The 21,267-nt window shown below is 41.5% G+C and overlaps 1 protein-coding gene across 1 annotated transcript in view; it reads right to left on the minus strand.

Annotated features, from left to right (window-relative positions):
- The window catches only part of IQCA1 (IQ motif containing with AAA domain 1), a 171,894-nt gene that overhangs the window by 88,689 nt on the left and 61,938 nt on the right, over positions 1 to 21,267 (minus strand). The window contains exons 7-8 of the mRNA XM_007184769.2: positions 17,495 to 17,579; positions 7,185 to 7,307 (exon numbers count right to left, since the gene is read on the minus strand). Of these exons, the coding sequence (XP_007184831.2) occupies positions 7,185 to 7,307; positions 17,495 to 17,579 (208 nt within the window). The remainder of the gene's footprint in view (positions 1 to 7,184; positions 7,308 to 17,494; positions 17,580 to 21,267) is intronic.

The following is a 21,267-nucleotide window of genomic DNA, read 5'->3' on the forward strand; positions in this document are numbered from 1 at the left end:
TCTCCCTCGGGCCATCCAGACCGCCAGCTTGTCTCCTTCCCCGACCCACTCACCACCATCCCGGCTCTGCACCCACCTCTGTAGTCCTCATAGGCCCCCTTTGCTGGGGGAACCACTCTTACCTCTGTCCACCTGGCTGACCTCTCTGCCCTTTAGGAAGACTTAGCTCAAGCTAACACTCAGCCTTCTCATAGCTTAACTGACATGCTCCAGCTCAGAATCCTTACCTTTATCTTGACTTCACATCTCCACAGGACGTGACAATTAACAGTTACTAGAAATAATGTATCTTAAGAAACTATATATATATATAGATAGATAGATAGATAGATAAGATATCAGGACGTGACAATTAACAGTTACTAGCAATAATGTATCTTACTATACATATATATATATATATGCAGAAAGAAATTTCTGGAAGGGTATATACACCAACATGTTAATGACCATTAACTTTGGGTCATGCGTGCAAGGGCAACTTCTATTTATTTTTCTCTTTCTGCTAATCAGTGATTTTTTTCCCCTCTCCACTGAACATGTACTGCTTGAGTGACATTATATATTGCTTGATATGCTAATTAGATGAGCCTTTGCAGGGTAGGGCCAGGCCAGCAAAGGAATCCCGGGATCCTCCCGTCTTTAGTGCCTACTTCTCCTGGAAGGAAATCTCTGTGACCTTTCCAGAAAGTCACAGTGTGGGAAATCAGGGTCCAGAGAACACAGTTCACCTGAATCGGTCTGGTTCTGGTCCGGGCTACATCCAGCTGGTGGCGTGGGGCAGCTGTAGGAACTGAAGCCCGAGACGGTCCCAGTGTGAGTGGGTTCTCCACCTGCCTGTTGTCTTTGCGTGTGCCTCGCTGTGTGCTTCTTAGCTGAGCAGTGTCACACCAGTTTCAAACTTGCTTCCTCTTACACTGAGAAACCAGAGGCCATTTGAATACAACGGTCTCCCTTTCTCCACCCTTTTCTCACTTCTTCAAATGCCAGTGCTTCTCCCGGCTTCTCCTCTGCTGCTCTTCGCTGTAGAGAAACCTTGTCTTACTCTATTCGGCATCACCTCCTGACAATTTTAAGCTCTCCCAGGCCACGGGCACTTTCCCCTTTGTCCCGGTACATTTACAGTTCTTCCCCATCTTAAAGTCCTCTCTCGACTTAAGTCATCATTTTGCAACTTCTTGAAGGAGGTATGTCCACCAGCTGCCCATAGGTCTCAGCCCGAGTCCCCTGCCTGCCTGTCATCTGCCTTCTGCACCTCCTGCCCTTGCTCCGCTTTCCTGAAATAGCCCCAGGGATGTTCTCATCACCACACTTTCTTTCTCAAGCTTCCTCCTTGACTGTTCTGCGGCATTTGACACCAGTGGTCCCTTCTCTTTAAAGAATCTCCTGACTCTGCCTCCATCGTATTCTTAGTTTTCACTTCTCATGGTGAATGGACTGAGGGGAACAGAAGGGAAACGTTCCTTTCCTCCTTCTAGAAATTCACCCAGGTGGAATATTAAATAGGAGCATCATGGTGCTGCATTTCTCCCTGCCGCCAGGCTGTTTCCATCTCCCTGGTTGGTTTCATCTCTTCCCCTTGCCCTGATAGATGGATGTAATCCAGGTCCTCCAACGTATACCCACACCAGTTTTCCTAAAACCCATCCATCCTCCCGCCTTCACTAGGGTTTCCTGCACAGGGGCAACTCCTGCATCTACACCGTGTCTTGACCCCACCTGACTTCGTGCTGAACCTCCAGCTGATTGTCGGACATCTACCTGGATGTCCACCATCAAGGTTCTGAAGCCAGTTCCTGTTGCTCAAGACACTTGGAAGCCACCTCAACTCCGGGTCTCCTTCTCCTCCTCAAACACCCAGCCCACCAGGCTGGTCATCCTTTGCGATATCTCCTGCAGCTTTTCCATGTTTTTCCATCCACCACTTCCACCCTAGGGTCCTCACCTTAGTACTTCCTCATTCCTTCAGAAATAACTACTGCACAGCTCGTGAGTTTCAAGCATTGTTAGGAGCGCTGATCAGAGTTACACTGGAGTCCGGTCACTCTGGCTTCTGCGGGAAGAAGAGATTGCACGTGCAGGACAGAAGGTGGGGCAGCGGCCAGGAGATTTCGTTCCCCTGAGATGAGGAGACGTGCGTAGACTCCTGTAGCTCTCCTGAGATGCCACCCCCTCCGGGAAGCCTCCACCTTTTCCAGTGCTCATAGAGCCTCGCTCTCTTCTGGGTCTGCAGTGCTTCTCTTGGCCCTTCCCTTATACAACCCAATATGTCCTTCCTGCATGCAGTGGTTTTTGAGCTTTTTAGAGAGAAGAATCCTTTGAAAACACAAAGAAAACCCATACACCTTCTTCCCAGGAGAATGCATCTCGCATAATGCCGTACAATTTCAGGGTGTGTATCCACAGGGTCCGTGTTCCCTGGGTTACGAGCCCCCGCCTCTACAGCCCAGAAGCCTCTCACTTCCTTATATCCCCTCTCTTTCTGCACTTCAGTGGACACAGAAGATGCTCAGTGTGTATATTTCCATAATGAAATCCTTACTCCTGATAGCAGCCTCTGGAAACCCATGACACTCACTTTTCCACCTGTGTGAAGTAGTGCAAAATTTGGCTTGAAATACTCTAAAATTATATAAGAACGTGCTTGGCTCCACGGTTCAATGTGGAGCACCTCCTTGGGCCAAGGGGCGCTGTGATCAGAGCGGCTGGGTGGCACTGCAGACAAACAATAGCTTTTCAAGCTAATCGTGCTGCATATGGATAGGTCCAAGGAGCTTTCCAGAAGGAGTGAGCACCAAGTCAAGTCATTTTATGGCTGGAGGAAGCTTACAGAAGACTCCTTAGTATTCGCGTGATCATGTGTTATGGGCAGGACAAAACCACTGAAAATAGTTCCAAATGGTTGAACATATGGAACATTGAAAAACAACAAAGAGAAAAGAATTGTAGGGATGGATTACAGAGTGCTCTTTTTCTGTATTTTTGTTTCTAAAGCCAACATGAGGTCCAGAGTGAGGCAAATAAAATTATGTTGGTGTTGAAAGCATATTTGCAGAGATTGCTATTGGTCTGCAGAGAAAGTCCTTCTGGCACCAGCATCTCCTCTATCAAAGCCCTCGTTTAAGGGGATCTCCTTATCTGCAATCCTCAATACTTTTAGAGATGGATTTAAAACAAAAGATTTAAAAGAAAGACATTTTTTTTCTTACTGTTGAATTTTGAGAATTCTTTATATATTCTAGATACAAATTATTTGTCAGATATATAATTTGAAAATACTTTCTCCTAGTCTATAACTTGTCATTTCAGCCTCTTTATAGGGTCTTCTCTCTGTCCATCTTCTCTCTGCAGAAGTCTCTGCCAGGCCCCCCAAGGGATCACTCACTGCCTGCTGCAGCCTTTCCGGGCTCCACACACTGCATACCTATCCTGGCCTCCTGTCATCCACGCTCTGAAGCTGTCCTCTGGTTCTGTGGCTTGGAGATTGCCTGGAATACTGCCCCCGCCCAGCCTTCTGGTCCACTCACCCTCCAGGCCCCTCCCAACAGCTACTCCCTGGATATTTATGCTCCTTTGCAAATGCTTCCCAGTTCAGCTCCCCCTCTACCCAGTTCAGCTGCCCCTCTGCCCAGTGCTGCTTCTCTCCCTCCCTGCCTTGCAGGTGATGTTCCCAAAAAACCACCGGCACGTTCTCCATCTCAGTGTTTCCAGGGAACCCATAGACTACCTATTGCCCTACTGATCTGCCTGCACCCCTAAAATTCTAACTTGTTCCAGAAGAAAAGAAGCAAAACCAAAAAGACAGCTCACTTGATACAGTTAATTTTTAAAATCCTCCTCCACCTGGCAAGATAATTTTGAAGCAGTGCCTAAGAAAAGGGACAGCTGGAAGAATTTCAATTTTATTCTAAGCATCTCTTCCTCTAAATATGCATGAGTGAGTTTGACACTTGCAAATTAAAATTCACTGTTAGCGAAGCTTGTTCCATAAAAATCTGAAACTATCTGCTACACAATCTGCTCTTTGTTGAGTGATAGTGTTTTATTAACTAGCTATTAAATAGTCACTTAATGATGAATGGTTTTGGACAAAAAAGCAAAGTTTGAGTACATCAGCATTTATGAAGTAGTTGCAAATGATGGGGAAAATCCTTCAGAATTACTTAGAAATGAATTTATATGAAAAGTACAGGTCTACACAGTGACAGTGTGATTACTAAAATGTGAAATGTTCATCTCTACGAAAACTTGATACAATTAAATGATGTTGGTATGTTTCTTATAGATCAGATTACCTTTTCCATTGACTTTTTAAAGTCTTATTCTAAAATCATTCCTAAAGAATCAGGAAGCATTCCTGAGACCAGCTATTCAAATCCTTGCGTGGAAATTAGTATTTTGACCTGTAGAAAAAGACGTCTATTATTCATCCTGGTTAGAGGGTAAGGCAGGAAACAGAGGAAACGAGTTTTGTTTAACTTGCAGATACTGACTCACCCCTAACTCTAACCCCTAACCACAACAGCAGAGCTGTATGGTTATTCTTTGAGTATTTTTATAACACTTGGTCATCTATCAATTGCCAGCCCCTTATATATAGCAGAAAACTTGGGAAAGACCTCATATAAAAACATCTGAATATTTCAACTTATCTCCATTAAGGGAAAATACACCCTTTTTAAAATATCACAAAGGTAACAAGGTTGAAAGCTTTGTAAGTCCATGAGACAGAGCAATAGCTGGTCCCTTGGGTGGGATTCCCTGGAAACACTGAGATGGAGAACGTGCAGGTGCTTTGTTGGGAACATCACCCGTAAGGGAGGGAGGGAGAGAAGTGGCACTGGACAGAGGGGGGAGCTGAACTGGGTAGAGGGGGAGCTGAACTGGACAGAGGGGGAGCTGAACTGGGCAGAGGGGGAGCTGAACTGGGTAGAAGGGGTAGCTGAGCTGGACAGAGGGGGAGCTGAACTGGGTAGAGGGGGGAGCTAAACTGGACAGAGGGGGAGCTGAACTGGGATGCAATTGCAAGAGAGTGGTAGCTGATCCCACAGGGAGCCCAGGAGCTAGGAGAACCCTTCAGAGTTGTCCTGGGAGGTGAGGGGCTGGGTCTTTGTACCCTGATGTGACTATCTTTTTTTTTTTTCTAAGATGATGCTATTTCTTCATTTCATTTATTTATTTATTTGTTTATTTATTTATTCATTTATTTTTGGCTGCACCATGCAGGCCTGTGGGATCTCAGTTCCCCGACCAGGGATTGAACCCGTGCCCCCTGCAGTAGAAGCGCAGACTCTTAACCACTGGACCGCCAGGGAAGTCCCTAATGTGACTGTCCTTGAAGTCCCGTGCCCCGTGGCGGCGGCTCACTTCACTTGAAGCACCCTCCTAGACCCTGAACAGTTCCTGGGGAGGGACTAACTGTGAGGGGTCAGCACCACATCCTGGGTAGCTGGGGATTGAGTCCCTTGGTCCTGAAGGGGGCATCAGAGGGGCCCCATTCAGCATCCACTACAGTGGAGTGGGCTGTGCTCAAAATGAGTGGGGAGGGGTCTCTCTTCTTTTGTCCGTGCAGCAAAACAATGGAACACAGTTAGAGAGGGCAGGACAGCAGGGACAGGTGCTTGATTTCCGCATATCACCGTGCAGGCGTGACCACTGGAAAGGGACCCTCGCCTGCAGTGTTCGCCTCAATCAAGCCAAAGGATTTTAAACAAGAGGCTGGCTTTTATCACTTGCATTTTCGTGGACTTTGGGTATTGACATTTTATATTCACCATCATCCCCCTCTCCCTTGCTCACAACTTCTGCCTCCTTGGTCCAATCACTCCTTGACTACATAGCCCGTCCAATTTCTCTCTCACTGTGATGCATCCAAAAGTCCCAGATGCATCTACCAGACCCCAGTGAGTTGCTTCTCCCACAGAGAACTTTGCGAGTCTGAGCGTCAGTGGGAATCCTCAGAATATGAGAGCATGGCCACGGCTAGCCGAGCTAGAGCTGGGTCTCTGCTTCTGGACAGTCACAGAGGGACACAGCCTTTCAGGATCCACTCTGATTCAGATCAGGGTTTTGGTCAGCTGTGAAGCAGTATCTGTCTGGGTCAGCCGCTACAGTGAACATATTCACGTTTTCAGATGACGCTAGCTTTCAGCCTGAATTCCATTTCCCAAAGAAGGAGTTTATGCGGAGAGAACCACCACCCTGGCAGTGGTCTCTCCACTTGTTTGAGGGTGAAAACCCCTCCGATCGCACCCAGGACAGCAGCACCCCCCTGCCCGCCCACCACCCAGCAACCCCATCGCACAGGGCATGCCCGGCCCGCAGTGACTCTGAACTCTGCTTTCCTTTGGGTAGGAAGAAACAAGTCCTGTTAAAACAGGTCCAAGATGTCGACGTGAAGTGATGAATTGAAATGAACACACTTTGGTGAAAGCAGACACAATTATTTTGACTTTGTAGTGGTCACTTAGTTTGCCAAGAACTGTTCCTTATCTCTACCCTTGAGAAAAGATGAGTGGAATCATTTATCTTTAAGAATGAAAATTCAAAGCTATCACATTTGTGAATAATGTAAAGTATCTGAGTTGCTGAAACCACTCCTTATCCTAATAGGTATTTATGAGTCATAGAAAAGATGGCAACTGTCGACCAACATGAAAAAAAAAAAATGAAGATGTGGTATATATATACAATGGAATATTACTCAGCCATAAAAAGGAACAAAATTGGGTCATTTGTAGAGACATGGATGGACCTAGAGGCTGTCATACAGAGTGAAGTAAGTCAGAAAGAGAAAAACAAGTATCGTATATTAACGCACATATGTGGAATCTAGAAATATGGTACAGATGAACCGGTTTGCAAGGCAGAAATAGAGACACAGATGCAGAGAACAAACGTATGGACACCAAGGGGGGAAAGTGGTGGTGGGATGGTGGTGGTGGGATGACTTGGGAGGTTGGAATTGACATGTATACACGAATATGTATAAAATGGATAACAAATAAGAAAAAAAGTGTCAGCTTTCATTAAAAAAAAAGAAGAAAAAAAAGAAAAACTGCTGGTAGATAGCATGGTTCCCAAGGAAATGAGTGACTATAGTCTCAACAAATTTGAGATTATTCCATGGATTCAAAGCAAAAAAGCAAAAAAACCCCCAATTTCTAAAATTCCAAATACCTTACCTTATTTTTTTCCTTTGTTTCTTTCTTTTCCTTTCCCTTTTTGCCTTTTTTGGGTTTCTCTTCCTTTTTCTTCTTTTTGTTTTTTTCCTCCTCTTCTTGGCTTGCAATAATATCCTCAATAACCTGGTAAAAAACAAAATCATCGTGGCATTTTCAGAGTTGGATCGAGATGAGGACTATTTTTCCTGTCTGGAAGGAAGTATTTGTGCCCGTGTCCCTCCTCTGCCCTGCTCTGGGCCCACAGACCGACCCCTCCTAACATCATTGGGCTCCCTCCTGCCATCTGCCTTTGGTTGGATTCATCAGTGGAGGCAGCAGTGGGATCTTGGAGGGCAGACAGAGAGAGAGGGTGGACATTTCTGAACCAATTCCCTGCGGGTTCAGAGCTGCTCTGGCTCCCAGGGGTTCCACGAACACCAGGAGAGGTCTCTGCTCCCTCAGCATCTCAGCCGCAGCCCGAGCGCCAGGCCCACGCACACCTCTTCCCCAAATCCCAGCCGAGAACCCCTGCTGCTTCCTGCTTGGACTCCATATATGATCATGCATCTCTCCTCAGAGCTGGTGTCTTTCATCTGTGATTTAATTTGTATTTCCTACAAAAATCCATTTGTTCTCCTAAAATTTAAAATATTGGTTAAAAAATACCTGGTTCACATAGGATTAGCATCCCTGGAGAATTAGCGGAAGTTTGTAAAGAGCTATATAATTCCATTCAGTACAGCAGGTATTTACTGAGCTCTCACCCACTGTGAATTCTGGGAGGCAGGATGGTGACCGTGATGGGACACATACCCTGTTTGACCCTCGGGCTCTGCTCATCACTGGTCATGTGACTAAGACAAGCGGCATAACCTCTCTGAGCCTCAGTTTCCTCAGCTTTAGAATGAAGTCAACACTTCCATCCACGGCACTAGCAATCGCCAGGCATGGCTCTAAGAGCTTCACAAAGACGAGCTCATTTACTGCCGAGCACAGCCCACGGGTGCAAGCTGTTATCGACCTGTTTTATCAATGAGGGAAATGGGGCACAAAGCGTTCAGTCACATGGTCAACACACACACAGCTACTAAGTGGCTTGAGCTGGGATTCAAATAGGTGCTAACCAGGATGACCTGCATAATGTAGAAAGTAAAGAGGCAAGATGCCGAACGATATCTCTAAATTCATCCTTCAGTGTGAAATGCATCTAGTGAAACAAAAAAATGATACTTGACAGTTATGGTTTCAGGATACATACATACATAGTCAAAGTGTAAGAAATGTAAGGGAATGATAAACACCAAATTCAGTACAGTGGTTACTTCTGGAGAACAAGGTATACACTTAAAAAAAAGGGCTAGGGCTTCCCTGGTGGCGCAGTGGTTGAGAATCTGCCTGCCAATGCAGGGGACACGGGTTCGAGCCCTGATCTGGGAAGATCCCACATGCCGCGGAGCAACTAGGCCCGTGAGCCACAACTACTGAGCCTGTGCGTCTGGAGCCTGTGCTCTGCAACAAGAGAGGCCGCGATAGTGAGAGGCCCGCGCACCGCGATGAAGAGTGGTCCCCGCTTGCCACAACTAGAGAAAGCCCTAGCACAGAAACGAAGACCCAACACAGCCAAAAATAAAAATAAATAAATAAATTAATTTAAAAAAAAAAGGGCTAATATCATTTCACCCCTAGTGTGTTGTACTAAACCATCCTCCTGGGATCAAGCCTACTTTGATTATGCCTTACAGTGATTTACTAAAATGTTGAAGTTTATTTCCTAGTATGGTATTTTTGAATTTATAGCTATGTTGTTTTTAGGAGCTTACTTCATACCCTTAAAAGTGTTCAAAACAGCTTTATCATGAACAAAGCAGACTATTCAGGCACCATCTGGACTTAAAAAAAAAAAAAAAACTATAGTCATGTGTCCAACTCCACAGCATCCTGAAGCTCACCCATCCCCTAGGCTCTAATGAAGATTTTGCAGGGGCGGGGGGCGCTCAGCGAGGGGGTACTGGGGAGTTGAGGTGACGTATATGTTGTGCACATTATTTGGTAATAAAAAGGGTGTCTTTAGATAGGATTAAAAGTCCCTTGTTATCAGACTAGCAATGTTTTCCTTGGGGATCAAGCTCAGCTCCACTCATAGAACCAAACTGTGTCTGCCAGGACTTTTATGCTCTGGTGCACTTATGGAAAATGGACATGTTTTGGTCTCGGAAGTTTGGAAACTTTCAGAAACTTGAATATATATATATATGCATCTGAAAAGAGGATAAAATCCTTATTTGTGAAGCATAAAATTCAGTGTATCGATTGCATCAACAGCATTGTTTGTTTCCTCTAGATCTTTACCCAGTTTATTTACTATTTTGAATAGATAAAACATTTATACCATCCACACTTCAGAAGTTATGAAAGAGCATGTAGTGAAATGTTTCCTCCCCATTCGTAACTTATTTGACCATTCTCCTACCAATGGAAATTAAGGTTATTTCCAGTCTTTTACTATTACCCACAAAGCTGCCATGAATCAACGCATGCAAATGTCACTTTGCAAGTGTGCGAGCATACCTGCAGGATAATTCCTACAAGGAGAAACGCTGGATCACATGCACATACATGTATAATATCATCAAATGTCCTCCACTGGGTTCTGCTGATTTACACTTCTGCCAGCGATGCGGGCAACCACGCGTTTCCCCACATGCTCACCGACACGGCGCTTATGTTTGCCAGTTGAACGGGTGAAAAATGGCAGGTTGTTGTATTTGTTTTGGGGTTTTTTTTTTAGGTGTCAATATGGAATTTATTTTGCTTGTGCTCTTCAACTATAGCAAAACCTCGCAAAATTAGAGGTGCACTTTAGTGCCTATTAAGTCAGCCATCACGTTTTTGGTAAACTAAGGGGACTGAAGGTCAAATCTGGCCTGCTACCTGTTTTATTTTTCTTTTTGAAAATATATGTATAATTTTATTGAAGCATATTTTACCTTTTTTACATTTACCCATTTCAAGTGTACAATTCAATCATTTTTTAGTAAATTTATCAAGTTGTGCAACCATCACCATAAATCAGTTTTAGCACATTTCTATCACCCCATTAAGATCCACTCATGTCCATTAATTGTTAATCTGTCTTCCCTCTCCTGCCCTTCTCCCCAGGCTCTAATCAACTTTCTGCTTCCATAGATTTACTCTTTTTGGACATTTCATATAAACAGAATTGTATACTATGTGGTCTCTCATGTCTGGCTTCTTTCACTGTACATCATGCTTTTGAGGTTCACCCAAGTTATACCATGTATAAATCGTTTGTTCCTTTTTTATTGCCGAATAATATTCCATTGCATGAATATACCACATTTCACCTACCCATTCACCAACTGATGGATATTTAGGTTGTTTCAAAATATTGGCTATTATGAGTAATGCTCCTATGAATATTCACACACAATTTTTTTTTGCGTGGACATATGTTTTCATTTCTCTTGCATAAAGTCCTAAGAGTGGAAGTGCTGAGTCATTTGGTAAATTTATATTTAACTTTTAAAAAATTGACAAACTGGGGGCTTCCCTGGTGGCGCAGTGGTTGAGAATCTGCCTGCCAATGCAGGGGACACGGGTTCGAGCCCTGGTCTGGGAAGATCCCACATGCCATGGAGCAACTAGGCCCACTGAGCCACAGCTACTGAGCCTGCGCGTCTGGAGCTTGTGCTCCGCAACAAGAGAGGCCGCGATAGTGAGAGGCCCGTGCACCGCGATGAAGACTGGCCCCCGCTTGCCACAACTAGAGAAAGCCCTTGCACAGAAACGAAGACCCAACACAGCCAAAAATAAATAAAATAAATAAATAAATAATAAAAATAAAGGAATTCCTAAAAAAGAAAATTGACAAACTGGTTTTCCAAAGTGGCTGCACCATTTTACATCCCCACCAGCCACGTAGGGGGATTGCCTCTTCTCTACATCCTCAACATTGGTTATTGTCTTTTTTTTTTTTTCATTACAGCCATCCTAGTGGTTGTGAAATGGTACCTTATTATAGTTTTAATTTTCATCTTCCTAATGACTAACAGTGTTGAGCATCCTTCCATGTGCCTATTAGCTATTCATATATATTCCTTTGTGAATTGTCTATTCAAGTCTTCTGCTCATTTTTTGATTGTATTGTTTGTCTTATTATTGAGATGTAAGAATTCTTTGTACATTCTGGATACAAATCCTTTATCAAGTATAAGTTTTCAAATATCTTCTTCCAGTCTGTTCTTGTATTTGCATTTTCTTTTTTTTTTTGGCATTTTAATAATTTTTATTAATGTTATTGAAATTTTATTAACATTAAGTATTTTTATTATTAATAATGATTTTTCTTAATTCTGTATTCTTGCCAACATAGGAAGTGGTATTTATGGTCCACTAAGGTTTTGTACCTTTGCTTTGTTTGTTTTTTGTTTTTTAATTGGAGTATAGTTGCTTTACAATATTGTGTTAGTTTATACTGCACAGCAAAGTGAATCAGCTATAGGTATACATATATCCCCTCTTTTTTGGATTTCCTTCTCATTTAGGTCACCACAGAGCATTGAGTAGAGTTCCCTGTGCTATACAGTAGGTTCTCATTAGTTATCTCTTTTTTTTTTTCATTCCATCTAGATTAACCAAGAACTCCATGTTATGATATTCTTAAATTACAATTGAAACATGGTGTTCTGCATTAAAGATATGCAAATTTTGTGGAGAAAATAAATGTTATATACCCTCTAATGTTCTTTCACCTAATTAGCATTTAATCGTGTGAATTTGCTTTTTTTTTTTTAAAACATCTTTATTGGAGTATAATTGCTTTACAATGGTGTGTTAGTTTCTGCTTTATAACAAAGTGAATCAGTTATACATATACATATGTTCCCATATCTCTTCCCTCTTGCGTCTCCCTCCCTCCCACCCTCCCTATCCCACCCCTCTAGATGGTCACAAAGCACCGAGCTGATCTCCCTGTGCTATGCATTTTCTTAATGGCATCTTTTGAAGCCCCAAAGTTTTGAATTTTGATGAGGTTTAATCTATCAATTTTGTCTGTCAGTGTAGCTTTAATTTGCATTTCTCTTATACGTGTGAGGTTGATTGTCTTTTCATATGCTGAACATCTTTTATTATGTTTCAAATCCATTTAGATTTTCATTTCTGAGAACTGTTCATAGCCTTTGGCTTTAAAAATATTGGGTTATTGAGTTTTTTCTTATAGAGCTGTAGGAGCTCTTTATATATTAGAAAAATGATCCCTTATCTGTGATACTCATTACAAATAATTCTTGCAGTGTGTCATCTGTCATTTGACTTTACTTGGGGTTGGTTTTGCCATGCAGGTTAAAAAAATTTTTTAATGTAGTTTAATTTATGTTTTTTTTCTTCTATGACTCCTGGGTTGTGCGACAGAGGTAAAAAGGTCTTTCCCACTCTGAGGTTGTGACATATTTCTTTGTTGGCTGCTTCTAGTTCTTTTGTGTTTTTGTTTTGTTTGACATTTAAATCTTTGATCCATTTGGAATCATTCTGGGGTAAAGTATCAAGAGATAGAGATTAATTTTCTTCTTTTCCAGTTGACAACCTGGTTATTATAATACCATTCATTAAATGGTCTTTTTCTTTTCCTTCTACAAGAAAGATGAGATGCTTCTTTATTATACACTAAATTTCCATGTGTATTTGGATATATTTCTTGATTTTCTATTCTTTTTCATTTAGTCATTTGCCTGTATCAATGGGCTCTTAAAAACATGTTTTAATACCTGGCAGGGCTGGTTCCTCCTCATTACCCTTCGTTCTCAGAATTTTACTAGTTATTCCTGGTTATTTACTTTCTACCTAAAGTTTAGAATCAAATTAGTCACCACCTGCATGCCCTGACTCCCCACTCCAACAAAATGCTATTGGTATTTTTATTTTGATCGTACTACATGTATAGATGATGTTTGGGAGTGTTGAAGTATTTATAACATTGAGTATTCCTACCTAAGAACACAATATGCTTTTCCATCTGTTCATTTTCATTCTTCAGAATGTTTTAAGCTGTTCTTCCCATAGAACACACATTTATTATTAAATTTATTCCTGGATATTTTATCTTCGTGTCATTGTTGCCATTGTAAATGGACTCTTTTATTATATTTTCTATGTAGCTGCTGTTTGAACATAGAAAAGCTTTCTCTTTCTGCATATTAATTTTGTAACTCCCCGCCTTACTTCTCATATTGTTTAAGGTGTTTTTCAGTTTATTCTCTTTGCTTTTCTAAGTACAGAACATATCTGCAAAAAGTGACCATTTCCCCTCTTCCATTACAATTCTCTATCTCTACATTCTTTCTCTTGTGTAATAGTGTTCAATAGATCCTGTGGGTCAATGGTGATAATGGCCATCCTTGTATTTTTCATGACATCAGTGGAAATGTTTCTTGTGAATTTCATTAAGCATGATATTAACTTTTGAACTAAGAAATATTTTGTCATGTTGAAGAAGTATCCATATATTCCATTTTTTGTTCTACCTTTTAATATCAAGAAAGGGAGTTGAATTTGTAAAATGCCCTTTCAGCATCCACAGTGATGAGCTTATGGTTTTCCCTTTTGGATCTCTTTATATGATGCAGTGTATTCACAGAACATCCAAAACACAACCATGCTTGCGTTCGGGAATAAACACCACTTGATTGTAGTGTTTCGCTAATATTTCACTTTGCATTTTTGCATTTATACTTATAAGGAAGACTGATCTGAGGTTCTATTTGTATTCCATCTTTTGGGGGGCTTGGCATTAATGTGATTATGCTCACTTCAGAAAAAGTATTTGCACTGTTTTGTTTTTACAAATATAAATTTGACTGTATACGTGCATGTTATAATGATTGTGTTTGGTCTATCTCTTCTGCCTCCTCCCCCTCCCCTTCCTCCTTCTCCTCTTCCTTTCTTCCTCTCCCTCCTCCTCCCTCTCCTCCCATTAGTAACAACTGCTAAGACTTTCTGAATGATTTCAGGGTGCCAAGCTCCATTCTGAGTACATTACATGTATCATCTCATCTAATTATTGCATCGGCCCAGGGAGGCAGGTGTTTTTAGCATCCCCATCCGCAGATGAGAAAACTGAGACACAGAGGGGAAGTCGCTTGCCTAAGGCTGCAGACCTAGTGGAACTCGGATTCTTCACCACAATGCTGTCCTGACTCTTCAATCATCTGCCTTTTAAAGTCATGCTGCTTTGTGGCTCCCTTTGTTTGATTTTAGTGTACGTATTAACCAGACGTTTTCAGTTTTCTTTTGCTTTTAGTTTGACTGGACATTAACTCTACTTTTGAGAGTTTCTGATGGACAATTTAGACATTCCACCAACATTCTTAGTTCTATAATTGTTACCTTTAAAAGCTAACATGAAACATGTCTGGCTGCTTGTCATGGGCTTTCAAGACACAACTTGTGCCGGATGATTTAGCTGGAGGGACAAGACCTAAACATGTAAAAAAGTGAAATAACATCACGTCAAAATGACAGTCACTCAAGGGAGGGCTTGAACTGCCAACAAGAGGGTGTTTATTAAGTGGTCACACAGTTCAGGGGAGAAGGACAGGAGGGTGGAGAGAAGGCTTTGGGAGCTGATGCTGGCTTTTGACAGGGAGTTGGGAGAAGAGCTCTTCCCCTTGACCCTGAGGGCTCAGGCGGGGAAGCAGAGGAAGCCAGGGATGCTGACTGTGGGGTCAGTAGTGCCGACAAAACCTCATCTACAGCATGGTTTTTACTGCTGCTTAGTTAGTGTTTCACGCTACTTAACTAATTCCCTAGTAACGAACATTAGCCTGTTTCTTCTCTGTCAATGCTGTGAACAGTGCAGACAAGAACAGCTGTTTCAGTCACCTATGGCAAGTATCAGCAAACCACATCCCATGGGCCAAATCTGGCCTGCCGCCCATGTTTATAAATAAAGCTTTACTGGAACACAGCCATGCCCATTCATTTACATATTGTCTGTGCTTTCATGTTATAATAGCAGAGTTGAGTAGTTGCAGCAGAGACTGTATGTTCCACAGATATTTACTATTTTGCTGCTAATGGAAAAAAGTTTGTTGTTGCCCATCTATGGCAACTTGTTTTTATTTTTTCCTTAGTATAAATTCCTTGAAGAGCATTTATGGGTTAAAGGGTATACACAGTAAATATTTTGATATTTACTTGGCCCATGGCCCTCAAAAAATGTCATGCTAATTTATGTATCCAGCCACAATGTGCGAGAGTGACTTTTTTCCACACGCTCACCAACTCCAATTATTATCACAAGTTAAAGATTTTAGCAATCCTATAGGTGAAAAGAGATACAGTAACATAATATTTAAATTTCTTTCCTAGTGAGTTAAAAATTTTTTTAATTACTTTAATATTTTTTGCCTTTTCTACTGAGGTGTTCAGATTTTTCTTATTACTTTCTAAGAACTCTACATATGAAAGATACCTAACGTCAGCTACGTTGTTAATATTTTCTCCATTTTATCATATGATTTTAATTTCATTTATGATATTTTTGTTTGTATTTTTGCTATTTAAGTTTCATTTAGTCAGAGATATCAGCTTATTCTCTTTATGATTTCTGCCTATGGTGATACACTTACAAAATTACTCCCCATTATTATTAAATATCAAACAATTTCTACTGGTAATTTGTGGTTTAATATTTTACATGTAAATACTTAATGCATCTGAAATTTATTTTGTATATTAAGGGAGGTAAAGATCAACTAATGTTCTCAAATGGAGAGCCAGTTGTCCCAATATTATTTATTGCATAGTTCATCCTTCTCCGCTTAGGTCATGATTATATTTCTGAATTACAACTAGTACCTGAATCAATTTCTGAGCACACTATCCTGAAGTCAGATTATTTGGGTTTGAATCTCAGCTCCCCAACTTATTAACTGTGAATCTGGCCAAATGGCTTGATCTTCGTGGGTTGGGAGGATTGAATGAGTTAATTTACATAATGTTCTTTGCATAGGACCCGGCACAGAATATTTGTCCAATAAATGCTGCACATGACATACTATTTTTGTTATTGCTGTTATCTGTCTATTCCTTTCCCAGTACCGTGATGGCTCAATTACTTTATAATTTGATTTATACCAAATAGGGCAAGTTCCCTTGATTACAGTTCTTTTTCATAAACTTTTTGGATATTGTCATGCATTCATTCTTCCCTATAAACTTGAGAATAATTTTGTCAATAAAAAATTGTTTTGATTTTATTGGAATTGCATTAACTGTATAAACAATGGAAAGATAATGTGTATTTGTATTTTATTGAATCTTTCTATCCAGAGAAACAAACCATCAGTCTATTTATTCATGTCTTCTTTCATTTTCTTCAGTGAATTTTGTCTGTATAATTCTGTACAATTCTGCATAATATGTCAATATAATTTTTTGATAAGTTTGTGTTTTCTAGGAATATAATCACATAATCTGAAAACAATAATAAAATCGTCACTTTTTAAATATCTGTAACTTCTTTTCTTTTTCTTATGTTATTGCATTTGTTAGAACTTCCAGAGAGTATTAACTAATAGTGCTGATGGCAATTATTCTTTTCTTGAGTTTCACTTTTAATGGTCATGCTTCTAAACGTTTCACTGTTGAGTAATGCAAACCTTCTCTTGGTTTCTATGATAAATACTCTGAGGTTAAGAAGAGTTTTCCTATTTCTAGTTTATTAAGGCATTTCTAAAAGCAGCTTTGGATGTCAATCATCAAATGCCACTGGAGCATCTACAGAGATGGTCCAAGGGTGTTTCTCTTGAAGAACATTAATATTGCAAAGAGCTGAGTCTTGACAGGCAAGCAGGAGCTAAGCAGAGGAAGAAGGGCAGAGGCATCCTGGAGTGGGGGGAGAGCATGAGATGCACGAAGGCACTAAAGGTGCAGCAGCATGAGCGGTGAGGAGGACGGGCAAGTGGACCGCTGGAGTTGACGGTGTGAAGATGGGGTGAGGGGGACAGGAAATGATACTGGGAGGCAAGCAGGGACCAGAACATAAAGGGTTCCTGAAATCAAGCTGCTCATCACTGACTAAGAAGATGAGACTCATGTGTTGCCACATCGCTTTCAAAGACAGGAGAAAGCATGAATTCATCTAAAAAATTTTGAAAGTACATTAATTGATAAACAACAAAAGTATTTCCAGGTAAACATCTGTAGGGAAATAGCCAAGACCTAATAACACTGCAAAAGTCATTATCTCTAAAGTTTAAAGAAATGCCATTATGATATATTTACATTTTATTTCTCACGCATATGTGTACCTGTTGTCGCGTCTTGTTGGAAAAAATAATAGCTGAACCTCCTTCTTCTTCTTTAGGGTAGTCGGGAAATGTGCCCGTTAAGTGCCTGAGGAAGAAAAAGGGCAGAATAAACATCCATGAGCACAGCCCTCTCTGCTGCATTCCCCACTAGCTGGCTCTGGTCAAGTTCACTGAAATGAGTGATAGTTATTAGGATAGGTGTTCCCTGCCAGTTGCTGGCTGGACATCCGGTCTCTAAGAAGCAGAAGGACCTGGTGACATTCAGGAGCAGGTTTCCTTCCTCAAGGCAATTGTTACTGTGAGACAGACACACCTCTCTTTGAAGCAGATTGTAATTTTCTGCTTTTTTAAATTATTGAGATACTCTGTGCTTGCATTAAAAATGAAGACAGAAGCACAAATTATTTCTTCCTGTTTGAAATTTAGGATAAACACAGGATTTTGAAATAAAACAGAAGCATGGCATTGTTCGAATTACAGATTTAGGACTAGTGCATGAAATACGCATGCATGCTTTAGATTTTAGCGAGTCTAAGGCCCCGTATGTTAAGAGTTCCGAATAGTAATTTCTTTTCTGTAACCATATAGTTTCTATGTTTTAAAATGCAGACTTTGAAATTTAATGTTGAGGAATTTCAGAAGGGAAATGAAGTTAATTTTTCCAAGAGAAACTGACTTGGATACGAGTGTTATATTTATTCCATATATAGAAAGAAAAAACGACCAAGTTAGTTCCATTAATCCACGGAAGAACAGAATCTGAGGGTTAGAGGAGGTGCCCACGCTCCAGATGACTCTATAACGGCGGTCCTCAAACTTCTGGCCTTAGTTGCTCTTGACACCCTTGATAATTTTTGATGATCCCCAAAAGCTTTTGTTTATGTGAGTTCTAGCTATTGATATTTACTGTATTAAACATTAAACCTGACACATTTCTAAAATATGCATTTTTCATTAAAAAATAATAATAAGCCCGTTATGTGTTCACATAAACAACATTTTTAATGAAGAATGTATTTCCCGGAACAAAAAAAATTAGTGAGAACAGTATTACTGTTCTGGCTTAATGGAAGTTAGCAGGATGCTTATATCTGCTTCTGTATTCAATCTGTTACAATATGTTGTTTTGGTTGAAGTATAGAAAGAAAATCTGGCCTCACACGGATGTGTAATTGGAAAAGAGAGGAGAGTTTTAATAGCCTTTTAGATAGCTGTGAATATTCTGCTTTGATTCTACACCACAACTCGACAAGTGGTAGCTTCCTAAAGGCTGGTGGTGATGTGGAATCTGAAGGCATATCAAGAACTTTCCCTTCCCTGTCACATCAAAATCCACGTGCCTTGTGCGTTGAATAGATCTTTCACCCCAGCATGACTTTGTAACATGACTTTGTAACATCTTGGTCATTTCAAAACTAACGATTCATTGACGTATGTGGATCTTCCCAATGCTTACACATTTCATCGTACCAAAAATCATGTTCATTAATAACACCACCAATCTCATACCCCAAAGCGAAGTAACGAGAAGCTCTCAGACTCACAGAGGTGACTACAAGGTTTCCAAAATTGTAATTTTCGCTAGAAAGCTTGCATTTTGTTATTAGCAACAAATGCCCTCAGTTGTTTTCCTTCAGGCTCACTTGGTTCATTTTTTTTTTTTTTTAATAAATTTATTTATTTATTTTTGGGTGTGTTGGGTCTTTGTTTCTGTGCGAGGGCTTTCTCTAGTTGCGGTGAGCGGGGGCCACTCTTCATCGCGGTGCGCGGGCCTCTCACTGTCGCGGCCTCTCTTGTTGCGGAGCACAGGCTCCAGACGCGCAGGCTCAGTAGTTGTGGCTCACGGGCCCAGTAGCTCCGCGGCATGTGGGACCTTCCCAGACCAGGGCTCGAACCCGTGTCCCCTGCATTGGCAGGCAGATTCTCAACCACTGCACCACCAGGGAAGCCCTCACTTGGTTCATTTTTGAGAAAATGTTGCCCCAAACCTGAGTCTGAATAGCCAGAGCGTCAGTCGTTTTCTCAAGGAAAAATGAGTTCCATAAAAACTGTCTGGCTCGGTCTGAAGCTGGACGGTGGCAGGTGCCCGTCCTGAGCGGCCCTCATACTCTGGGGCGCAGCAGAAGGCAGCCACCTCACCTCCAGGTTCCTCACGTACAATTTTGAAAAGCTATGTATTCAAGGGTTGAGTCTTACAATTATTTTTAACGGTGTCCTCAAGGATACTGTTAAAGGAACTTTTTAAAAAGGCAGGTGCATGACAGTGAAGACTGCGATGACTCTGAACTGGGTCTGAATTGCGGCCACTGCCTCGGGCAGAGGTCGGCAGCCAGCAGCTCCCTGACCGTCCCCACCACAGGGCTTTGGCCCCATCCCTTTCATAGACTGCTTCTCAAACATCTTAGGACAGTTACATCACTGTCTGGACAAAAATCTCTCAGGTCTCTTGAAACTTTCCTATGGGCTCATTCAGCAGGCACGTGACTCAGCTCCTCAGCATGGCTTTGAAAGGAACTGAACACAGTGCACTGCCTGGGGAGGGGTGGGGGGTTCTATGGACATATGCACCAGCAGTGGGGACGTTGGGTAGTCACACACTATGTGTGCCATTCTGTCAACGGAGCTACCGTGACTGCAGCTACTTTAGCGGCCTCATGCACTCATCCATCCATCCATCTATCCATCCATCCGTCCATCCATCCATCTATCCATCTATCCGTCCATCCGTCCGTCCGTCCGTCCGTCCGTCCGTCCATCCGTCCATCCGTCCATCCATCCATCCATCCATCCATCCGTCCGTCCATCCATCCATCCATCCTTCTAGGCATCCATTCATTCATGCACATAGTCAATCAACAAACATCTATTTAGTACCAACTAGATTCTGGATGCTGCAATGGAAGACAGTGATCTGAAGGTTCAAAGACGTCAGACCTCGTCCTCATGCAGCTCACACTCCACAGCCACAGGGCTAATGCACAGATCTGGCCCCAGATCCTGCTTGCCTACGAGACTCATATCTCAAAACTTGTTAACGTGCCTGACCGCGTTCTGTCTTATCTGTGCATCATTCAGCCTACACGATCTTGGATAAAAACCAGGAATACAATTGAATTAAAAGTCAGAGCACTTTCCCTTCTTCACACCCACTCACCTTATTCCTTTGACAACCAACCTCACAAGCAATTCCATTGTAAAGTGTTATTGTTTCATTGTAAAGCTTGAGTGTTTTTGAGGACTCAGAACAAACTTAGAATCTTATATAAATTAAAACCAAAAAGGATTTACATGTGCCATTATTAAAATGGAACTCTTAATTATGTTATGCATCAATCGTCAGAGGAAGATTTTATAATTTTATATTTTTCATAGTACTTCTTGCAAATATACTAGTAAATATATTTATTTCTAATAGATAAATGAACATATTTAGTTTTTTAGTGACAGTTTAAATAATTAATCATAATTTAAAATTGAAGGTCTTATCCTTAAAGAATGTAAGAACTGTTGTCCGGCACACATTTAAAAGATATCTTTTAAAATTCGTATGTAGAAAATGACAGCCTAACCTGACAGCTCTTTCTCTCACACACACTCTTTCTCTGTTCTCACGACGCCCCACGTCCTCCCTCTGCGGCAAGGGGACCTCTGTTCCCACAGCTGCTGCACTCCTGCCTCGTGATGTCCAAGGCTGCCCGGGGTTCGCACTGAGACTCCGCCACTTACAGCACGCTGGGAGAAAACAGTTCTCGAATTCTGTTTCACGTTTCCTT

Source organism: Balaenoptera acutorostrata, chromosome 8, assembly GCF_949987535.1.
Source record: "Balaenoptera acutorostrata chromosome 8, mBalAcu1.1, whole genome shotgun sequence".
NCBI classification, from domain to species: Eukaryota; Metazoa; Chordata; class Mammalia; order Artiodactyla; family Balaenopteridae; genus Balaenoptera; species Balaenoptera acutorostrata.